General features: G+C 36.8%; 1 protein-coding gene across 1 annotated transcript in view; it reads left to right on the forward strand.

The window, feature by feature from the left end:
• LOC113234440 (zinc finger protein 234-like) overlaps window positions 1–11,357 on the forward strand; it is a 53,504-nt gene that overhangs the window by 29,922 nt on the left and 12,225 nt on the right. Inside the window, exons 12-17 of the mRNA XM_026469749.1 lie at window positions 1,161–1,253; window positions 2,990–3,128; window positions 4,956–5,083; window positions 7,752–7,869; window positions 9,565–9,681; window positions 11,119–11,189. Coding sequence (XP_026325534.1) covers window positions 1,161–1,253; window positions 2,990–3,128; window positions 4,956–5,083; window positions 7,752–7,869; window positions 9,565–9,681; window positions 11,119–11,189 — 666 coding nt within the window. The remainder of the gene's footprint in view (window positions 1–1,160; window positions 1,254–2,989; window positions 3,129–4,955; window positions 5,084–7,751; window positions 7,870–9,564; window positions 9,682–11,118; window positions 11,190–11,357) is intronic.

Consider the following 11,357-nt stretch of genomic DNA (forward strand, 5'->3'; position numbering starts at 1 on the left):
TAAATTATAAATAAATTAACAATAGGTATAGATATAGTTAAGCATCACACATTTTGTCGCATCATAAATTCTTTGTACGCATATTGCGAATTTAAATAAGTCAATGTTTTTGTAGTATTAGTTTAGTGCGCCTGTGACGCACTCCCTGGGCTCCGCATAATACCAGCGACGTGGCTGTTCTCAGCCACGGCACATGCTGAGCGGTGCCCATTCAGTATCAGTAATTTTAGTTTTTAAATTATTTTTATGTACATATAATTTAAAGGTACTGAATAAATGTTTCTTTCTTTCTTTCTTTCTTTCTAAAAACACTAATACATGTGGGGTCAAAACTCAACTCCGTTGTCGTGTTTTCAAGAACAGCTGAAATACTTTAAAATTCATACATAAAAACAGTACCTTAATTTGGTTATTTTAGGATTAAATTACAAAAACTTAGTTTTTTTGGCAGTTTTTTTTGGTAAAAATTTACATTCATTATTTTTATTAGGTAATCCCTCACTTTTTTATGTACATGACAGATATTTTATTCAATTGCCGCTAATCTTAGCTTTCCGAAAAAATATTTTTTATGTTCGTACTGCTTTTACTTCTCATAATATGATAATTTTAGAACAAACGTTTAGCAAACTAAGTATAAAAAATCAAAATGGCTGCCATTCCTAGGGAGTCGAGTTTTGACCCCACATGTATTAGTGTTTTTCACATAATATTGAATACTAAACACCCCCTTAAAGTTCGTACAGTGCGTGCCCTAACACACTGTATAATGAATACCTATTATTATTGCAAGAATGTAAAATACCACCATGGGAAATATGTTTGGTGCAGCTATCATTTTCTCACTTCTAAAACGGCACAATAAGGCCTTTTTCTAGGATTTTAGAGAATTTGCACGAAAGATTGACACAACCGTACCATACAAAGCGAAAATGACGGACTGAACTCACATAGGTCTTTCGAGACCTGTAGTTGGCACGTGTCAGACGCTAACCAACCACTTCTACTGTATTTATCATTCTGTGGTTCTACTGTAGGTGGTAGGTAGTGCTAGAATCGTTTTAATGACAACCATCGAGTAGATATGACACACATATTTTAAGTTTATTTCAGTACATATTTTCAATAATGTTTTATTTATTTACGTGTTCCCCCTACAGGAAACAAGCTGTCTATCATAAGGTGCATAACCTATGTGGACTAGACAAGAGCAACGAATGGTTTACTTGCAAATTTTGCGGTAAGAAAGTCAAGTGAGTTTAAGTTTTTGTAATAATAATAATGTAATTATTTATTTAGACAATATACATTTTTTATGAGTTCTAATAGTATATTTTTTATATAGGGACTAAAACGAGCCAATATATACCTGAGGTGGTTAGAACCTGAGCTTCAACGTGGATGTTTATTACTCCGAATGTTTATATTTGCTTTTAGTCTCGAGGTGAAAACTTTACTTTTCACTTCGGTTCCGACAAAAAAAAATTATCGTTTTCGCTCTACAACAGAATTAGTAGTAGAAGTTTTCGCGTTATTTTTTTTTTCAACCAGTCTGAGATACAACAAACGCACTAACGCGTGGAAATAATATGGCGCCACCGTCTATGCGGAAAAGGCGCGGAACTATAACCGAGCGTACTACTGGCTATTTCAGTTTGTTCACTCGAAGTAAATTAAAAAATTAGGTACTTTTTACTCTCTAGGGTATAAAGGATGCTCTTTACTGCCTGTTACGGACGGCCGTACGCGACTGGCCGGTCAGAGCAATAATGAGCAATTCAAGAGCTCTGATTGGCTGAGTGGCGTCCGCGTCGAATTAATAGGACATATAAATGAAAATTATTGTCATTGTCTCAGTCGTAATTAATTTATGATTATGTTCAGTCGCGTTCGATATCCTTGTTCGATAAGTCAGATTGGACACTGCCGCTACGTAAGTGTTCGTCCACAGTAAATGCGCGTAACCAGGGACTGTGGTGGGCGCGACGGCGCGGGCGTACGAGCGGCCACAGTGACGTGCGAGCTGTTGTACCGCTGAGACGTATTTCAGGTGTTATCAATCATGGACGAGGATTTGGTATTTTTACTAGATACTCCTATTCTGAGACGGGAGGTGTTGAACACAAGAGATGTTGTGCACGAAATAAATAAAAACCTAGAAATGAGTGGTAATTTTTTTAATGTGTATGAAGAATTGAAATTATACCCTATAAAATTCTTTAAGTACACTCGAATGCCCGTGGCAGTATTTAACTACGTATTGAATAAAATATCACTTAAAATCACCAGAGAAGATACAAACTTTCGCAACTTTGCGCAATACGAGCGACAAAAATGAACTAGGCTCGTAGTGCGGCCATAACGCGCGGATAGGAACGTTTGAAAACTACGCGTGCTATCTCGCTCGAGCCGTAGTCACTACACTATGGACGTAAACGGCGGTTTCATATCGCACTACTAATACCATAGTGTATTAACTAAAAAATAATATTTTCTAAGAATCGACGAAAAAAGAGTTACTCGCTTCCTGTGAATGATAATTAAAATGTATGTATAGGTTGTATTAAAATGTATGTATGTACAGACAATTTCCTACTTGCCAAATATGTTTAAAAATAAAAGAGAAAAAATAATTTCATATTTTTGAATAAGGACTATTTTAGCCAGAACTAGCTCACATAAAGCGTGTCTCATTTTGAGTTAAGTAGATTGTTGTTTTTTACAAATTCTAACTGCGGTTTTATTGACATGTAGAGAATCAATTTTTACGTTCAGTAACGGTATAATCTTGAATTTAACATATTTTGAGTTATAAAACTATTGTGATATGTTTGATACTTAGCGCCCGTCGTCGCAACCGCACTAGGCTGGCAGTGTGGACGCACACTGAGGCTATCCGCACTTTTAGAGCATGAGAAGTGCTTTCGTGCACACCTTATCCAAATTGTAACTATCGCGAAAACAACTCGATGATTACAATTAATTTCAGGCTGAATAGTGGAGTGCCGTCACACATGAAGCCAAAGCACTACGATAAATACCATAACAAGCATTGCAACGAATGCGGCGATTCTTTCTCATCTACATTCAAGCTTTACCGACACCAGCTTGGCGTCCATGAGTACTTTGTAAGTGCCATTAAAATATCTATAATAAGTGTGGAATAATTATTATTGGGTGATATTTCGTTTATTGTTCCTACTCGTTCTATGAGACACTATCACCATATTGGAGTTCCCTTAGCGAGGACTAACTATAGACAAAATAGTTTTCTATGTAGAACTAGCAAGAACTTGGTTAGTGTGCTGAACAATCATGACCTGGATCTTGATATATTCAATTGTAATGTTGATGCGCTAAAGCGTAAACTCACGGACATTCTATTTATATTAGCGCAGGTATTGGGTTGTTATATTTATGTAAGTGCATGATTGTTAAGAAATGCTGTTCATTGTTCGTTTGGTTAATGCTCGTGTATGATTTGTCTGAAGCTATAGGTGGAAACCTGGAATTGGCTTTATGTTTATGTTCCTGTTTTTATTAAATGTAAGAAGCTGTTGGTTTTCCATGAATAAATAAATAAGTAAGTGAGTAAATGAGTGAGTGAGTGAATGAGTAAATAAGTAAATAATATTCCACCACCTATACGGAACGAGGCATACAAGCTCAAATTCAAAACACTGTACTGGCGACACCTACTCTCATTTCGAAAATCTGTGTATAGTCTGTTCCAATCCGTTTCAAACGAAATGTAAACAAAACGGTTTGGTTGAACTTCTAAAGCAATCACTCAATAAATCGAATAAGCGTGTAACACTCACGTATATTTCCAATAATATTCATTTGAATATCATCGTAAAATCGTATTTGAAAAATGGTAGTCAAAGAGTGAGGTTATTTTTTAATTAAAGATGTATGAATAGTGTATGGTTGCATAGTGCTGTACGGAAAAAAAATCAGTTCATTCAATTAAAGTTTTTGTAATCGATTAGTAAATCGATAAAATTTCACGGAATAATTTCAATCGCAATCGAACGACTATCTAAGTGTAAGGATGTGAAGGAGGATTTAAAATTAAGATTTATGAAATTTCAAATATGCTTTTTATAGATTATCTAATGAAAACCGCTAGTATGACTCAATTTAACAAATCGATTCATTCAATTAATTAATTGTTTTGTAGTTGGCAATAAAATTGGCCATCACTAAGCCGTCTATGGTCCGGTCAGTGACTTGTTTGTTTAAAATGGTTTGAAACGAAGTATAGTGTCTTTGTATTCTTTTCCGTGGTCTGTCTACAATCCAATTTTGTTTTTGCTTTAATCTATTCACATTATATGTATACATTATATATATTTAATAATACGTTATACAAAACTAAAACCTATCTACAATCACAATTTACACCTACATCTGTAATTATATTCACATTCGCTCATGCACTTGCATATCTAAAAGGGTATTTTAGATGCATTATTTACACTTTACTGTGTATATTATCTCAATTTATAACTACGCATAGTATTTATATTTTTGCTTTCAAATAACTTAATCTCTCTCGTTGGCCCTGACTGCAAACCAGCGCCTTAGGAAATTTCGGCATATGCTGAGTCAGCGCCGTTTCACAGCTATGACAATCATGTTATGTTTCATAGTTTATATAGTCATAGTTTTTTATTTTCTGTTTTCTCATAATGTTCATCAATATCTTTTTTATTTTTTTTTACAATGTCAAGTGAAGGAACGAACAAGTCGTGCGCTTGATGGTAAGCTATACTTGTCCATATGCCTAAGGTGCTGGTTTTCAGTCAGAACCAATGAGAGGTACTAAATGTAGAAGTTGTTTGTAATAAAAGATCTAATAAACGAGTAGGAGGGAAATTGTTAATTAAAATTATATGTATTGGTCCATAAAATGAAATAAATTTGTCTTTTAAATTGCAATATTATTGCAGAGACTGAATCACCATGAGCTCGGCGATCCCAGATACGTTTGCGTCCACTGCAACGTCTTTTTCGTCGACGAGAAAGCATACCAAAAACACGTAGTGAAGCTCGGACACGACGAAGCTAAGGATATTCCGTGAGTATAAATATCTGTATTTCGTTTCAATTCATTTTAAACAAACAAGTCACTGACCCGACCATTGGCGGTCTAGTGATGGCCAATTGCAATGCCAACTACGAATCGATTAATTAATTGAATGAATCGATTTGTTCAGTTCAGTCATACTAGAATAGAATACCTTTATTTGCCAGAATACAGTAATTACAAAGGTCTTAAGTAAAATTAGGTACATTGTATTCAACCTGCAAGCAGATGGGCAAATATTAATGGGATTCAATGTTTAGTCTCTATAGTTTCTAATTAATGTAATGAATTTGTGAATTCTAAGTATTCTTTATTACTATGGAAGCAATGTGTCAAAAGCCATATTGTCAATTTTAATTTAAAAGTATGGCCTTGTAACAATTTAATTTCGTTTGATAATTTATTGTAAATAATTATACACATGTTGAATCAGTTATTCTTATAAATTACTTTACTAGCGTTACTAGCGGTTTTTCTTACATTGCACTAGGAAAACCCTGTGTCGCGGGTGCCATGGACACACACATAGACAACTACAAATTACACCCAAACTCTCGAGATGAATAAATGTAAGCCATACAAATATTTTTCTTGGTCCGGGAATCGAACCCGGGACCTCTGTGGCAGTCCGGCATGGTAACCGTTCGGCCACGGAGGCAGTTATTAGGTACCTATATAAACATATCGTCGCTTAGCAAACAACATCGATCAAGTAATTTTAAAGTAGCGTGAAAAAACCTATAATGAGCCCGAAACATCGGTTTGTTTGAAAAAACAAATATACGCAATTTAAATCTGGAAAAATAGTTTCATTTCCTATGTGTAATAATCGCGAAAACCTAAGAACTCGATACACAAGATTGTCTAATGTAATAAGTGCTCTATTTATGGACACATAATTGTATATGAGTTGGTTGTAAATTTTTTATTGATATTCATGTTTTATTTGGATTTGAGTAACGCATAAAGTTCAGAAGTAAAAATCGCTATTTTTCGACTTGAGCGGTGTTGTTTGCTAAGCGACGATATTTAAAATTTCCAAAATCTTAATTTTTAATCGTCTTTCAAATCCTTACACTTAGATACTCGTTCGATTGCGATTGAAATAGTCGATTATTAACTGCCTCCGTGGCCGAACGGTTACTATGCCGGACTGCCACGCAGAGGTCCCAGGTTCGATTCCCGGGCCGGGAGAAATATTTGTATGGCCTACATTCATTTCTCTCGTGAGTTTGGGTGTAATTTGTGGTTGTCTATGTGTGTGTCCATGGCACCCGCGACACAGGGTTTCCTAGTGCGGGGCTATGTTGATTGTGAGCGTTATTATTTATAATTATTATACTCTTACTAATCGATTACAAAAATTTCAATTGAATGAACCGAATGTTTTTTGTTTTCGTACAGCACTATGCAACCATAGACAAGTCATAGTTGAAAAACAACTTCACTTCGAGAACGAGTTTTAAAGGAACGAGCTTTGCCGAATAAGACTGAGAAATGCTAAAGTCACGTATTATATTCTTTTCAGTGAATTTAAAACTTTAAAACGCTCCCCTGTAAACTTGGCAATTTCGATATACGATACTTTATGTAGGAGGGGTCGAAATATCCATTTCAAATGGAAAAAGTTAGAGCACAAAATTCTCTTTAAAAATTAGTTAACGTGTTCAACTAATCGGAACTTACCCTAACAAAGGAAAGCTGAAATACCATTAAACAATTTCAATATTCTAAAACTGGGTTAAGATTTTAAATGATATCTCAAAATATTATTTTGTCGCTTAGCCACGTTTTAGTTAGTGGACGTTATGTCTCAGGATGACGGGCGCAGTGGCGGTGCCCCCAGATCTTTATGATTTAAAGCTCTGAGTAACACTGCAACTGTTATGGGCAGGCGTGTCGCTTACCACCAGACGCACGACTTGCTGGTCCCGTCACTTGGTATATAAAAAAAAAAACTAATTTTGTCAAGAATGAATATTATCAAGATAAAATCGTGTATGTCGTAAAAATTATTTTTAACCGCCTTCAATAAAGGAGGAGGTTCTCAATTCGGCTGTATTGTTTTGTGTTTGTGTTGATTTGATGATTATGATGAATTTATCAGTTTTTCAAAAATTACTTTTCGGGTTTGGTCTTACTTACTTTATTGTCGAAGGTACAATATATGTATAATCCGAATTCAAAAGTTGTGGAATTACACCTACATGCCACGGGATTCGTTCCCTTATTTGCCATCCTAAGGCTGCTAACAGGTTCATTGCATGTTTGCAGTATGTGCGTGAAGGCGTAACGAACCATTATTAATTATTAATATTAAGTATCAACTTCATGCAGTCGAAGTCTCGGATAACGACTTCACACACAAAATAGTCGAATCGATAACCTCCTCCATATGACTTCAAAAAAAAAGGAGGATAAACCGATTTTGATGACTCTTTTTTGTTGGAAAGAGTGTACCTCAATATTGGTTCCATTTAAATTTGAAGGAAACATTCAACCTCTAAAGGTGGCAAATTAGGGGATGGATCCGGTTTCGCGCACTTTCCGGTAACCGATTTCAATAAAACTTGGTAAATAAATGTAATCCCACTGTCATTTGTCTCTATGTTTTGTAATTGTGGTCAATAAAAATATTTTTTATGGTATTGTGTTTCAGAAATGGGTGTGCATTATGTAGACAACTTTTCGACAGTGTGGACCAACGAGAGGCTCACATGTGTAAACGACCTTATCAAACTTTCCCAAAAGTCATATACCCGAAACCCTGCTGCTATGTAAGTACTTTATACACCCAAAACAGATAAACGAATTTCGAAAACACGGAAAATCGGTCTTCCGACACTCAAGTATAAGGGCCAAACTAACAATTTGATCATTTTCACTTTTTTGTAGGAAATGCTTCATTTCATTATAATCTATAAGATAGCGTTAAAAAAAAAAACAAACATATTCAAGGAAACCTCGAAATACAAGGAAATCTTGAAAATATACTAGATTGAAAGTTTGGACTCTCCTGTAAAATTGTGATTTTGCGCTTTGGTCCTTATACATAGCGCCTCATTGTCAGGAATTCACATTATCATAGGGAGCAGGATGGCGGAAATCTTGAATTAAGGTCTCACACTATGGTTACAGGCGTGTATTCCAATTATTCGTCTTCAATTCGAAATATTGTGATAGATCATTAGCACAGATACTGGTTTACTTAATTAGTACATAGGGCACACTATAAGTTTCCGGAACTGGCCATTTAGATAAATAATATTTAAAAAGTAATTACAACATTTGAAAATGGAACTCTTTGGCTGTAGAATACAGTTTGTTTCATCTGACTGTCACTTATTTTTACATTGTGGCGTCATTTTAGAAATTGGTTGTCTACATCACCATGGATTTAACGCGTGAAAATTTTCGTAGTATGATTTTCTTCGACTTTAAGTACAATTTAACAGCTCAGCTTAGCTTCCCTCGACTTCAAACTGCTTTTGGCGATGAAGCACCATGCAAGACGACTATTTACAGATTTAAATCCGGAAAAATAGTTTCATTTCCTATGTGTAACAATCGCGAAAACCTAAGAACTCGATATTTACAGCTGGTTTGCAGAATTCAAACGCGGTCGTATGAATCTCAGTGATGAATTTCGTGGTGGTCGCCCGTCTACAGCTGTGAACAAAACATCGATACTACAACGGGCAATATACGACATAACATAAACCGCAAAATAAACACCACGTGTACTAATTTGTAACGACAACTTTCAAAAGAAACTGTTCCTTAGAACTTTTTAAAACACGCCGACTTTGACTGTTTAACACTGATGTGCCATTTCTGACATTAGTGCCAATATCAACTTCCTCTTAACGTTAGTCCATTCTTCCTTTGTCTATGTCCTGTGTAAGTTTATTAAAAACAACAATTTGTTTTTGTAATAGTCTGTGTATGTACTCTGTTGTTGTAGATACTCTTCTCAGTGAATCTTGTCGGAATTTACCGGTCAATCTTTGAGTTAAAAATGCGTACGTTCTTCAACTTGGCATTGGCGGGTTTACCGATAAGAGATCATAAAGTAGAAGCCATATCTTTTCAAAACTACCGCACATAGTAATTTTTACTTGACATTGGCGAAATCATCGTTTATTTCGATGGAGCCGTAGTTTTTAAAACAAGAAGATGATGAATAAAAAACTATTATTTTTTAGATGGCAATGAATCGCATACATTTCTCAAGGAAGTCTTTTAATCGACTACAGGCCATAGTACACAGGAAATATGGATTTATTTCCAGTGAAGAGGATGCTTCACGTCCCCGTTCTATGAAGTGTCGACCCACTGGCCACTACGTCCTGGGTTCGATACCTTTCCGGCCGTACTATTGCACTTGTTGGGTTACACCAGTAACCCACAATAAGTTTGGTGACTCGCTTATGACGAAAGATATTTGAAATTGAATTAACGGTATGTTGCAGTGTGATGTCCAGCTCAGCAGCCATATGGAGTACTCCTCACACATGCGTACAGTACACAAAGGGCTAATGTACAAGCCTATCACTGGATACTCCTTGTGCGAACTCTGCGGCAAAACGGTAATCTCTATCTCTCTCTTTATTGTTTTCTCTTTCTCGTCCCAAATCACTGTTACTTCTTTTATTGCTTATTAGCTGCCTCTGTCAAAGTCACTCAACGAGCTTGGAGCGAGCAATGCACGGCATTTCTCTACGTGATCGAATCAGAAATGAGGAGATCCGTAGAAGAACCAAAGTTGAAGAGGCAGTGGGCAGGGCACATAGCTCGTAGAACTGACGGCCGTTGGGGCAGACAGGTTCTTGAATGGAGACCACGAACCGGAAGACGTTCAGTGGGACGACCCCCTACTAGTTGGACGGATGACCTGGTAAGGGCGGCGGGTAACCGATGGAAGCACGTCGCATCCGATCGGCTGATCTGGAAATCTTTGGGGGAGGCCTATGTTCAGCAGTGGACGTCTTCCGTTTGATATGATGGTGATGCCTCCGTGGCCGAACGGTTACGCAGAAGTCCCAGGTTCCATTCCCGGGCCGGGAGAAACATTTGTATGGCCTACATTTATTTCTCTCGTGAGTTTGAGTGTATTTGTGGTTGTCTATGTGTGTGTCCATGGCACCCGCGACACAGGGTTTCCCTAGTGCGGGGCTATGTTGAGTGTGTGCGTTATTATAAGACGGGATTTTGACCGTTTAACTGAGTCGGTTCTTGAGGTTGTAGCGTGACATGAGAGGAGTGTTAGTTTACATAATAGTTATTTCGCGCTGCACACGGGATAATTTCAACAAGATTCCAATAATAACTTGATTGAAAAAGTGCCTATTAAATTAGGTCAATTCAACAATTGACCTCATTTAGTAGGCACTGTTTCATAACAACTTATGTAATACCAAAGAGTACCTTATACATAACGAATATAGTCATCCGCTCATAAGGCCCCTAGTGGCTACCGCGGGAAGTATTTTTTCCATATATTAGAAATCTAAATCAGAAATCATAAAATGGTTCTCAATTCGACTATTTTTTTTTTGTATGTATGTTACGCGATAACTCCGGCCGGAGTTTCTTTTTTTTTGTTGGAAAGATGGTACCTCGGATGTGGTCCCATTAAAATTTGAAGAAAATGTTTCACTTCTAAAGGTGGCAAACTAGGAGATGAATGACTTTTGAGGTCTGTTTTTTTAGTATTCTGTAATGTTTTTTGATAATTAAAATGAATAGACAAGCCATTTGGCACTTTTTTCAATTGACCTATTGAATATCGTCAGAAAAATCTTGTTGAAATTATCTCGTGTGTCCGCCCTTAGCCCTTACCCCTGCAGCAACGCGCATCTACCTCAGCAGGATCCGACTCAGTAAAGCGGTAGGGCTGTAATTGAAATTTTTCAGAATTAAGATATGCAATATGGAGAATAAACAGTCCTCTTCATGTATTGGTCCATGGTGTTGTGCAGACCGATGTTGAGAAGCAACATTTTTGAGTTTGTTTTTCTTTTCAGGTGCACAAAAAGGGAATGAGGTCTCACATTAAATTGTACCACGATAAAACCGGGGCATCTGCCCGGTGCAGGTAATGTTTTTTATCCATTATCCCACGCAAACACACACACGCACGCACACACACACACACACACACACACACGCACGCACGCACGCACGCACGCACGCACGCACGCACGCACACACTCACACACACACACACACACACACACACACACACACACACACACACACACAC

This window comes from Hyposmocoma kahamanoa, unplaced genomic scaffold (genome assembly GCF_003589595.1).
Source record: "Hyposmocoma kahamanoa isolate Upper Pololo Valley unplaced genomic scaffold, ASM358959v1 84, whole genome shotgun sequence".
Taxonomy (NCBI): domain Eukaryota; kingdom Metazoa; phylum Arthropoda; class Insecta; order Lepidoptera; family Cosmopterigidae; genus Hyposmocoma; species Hyposmocoma kahamanoa.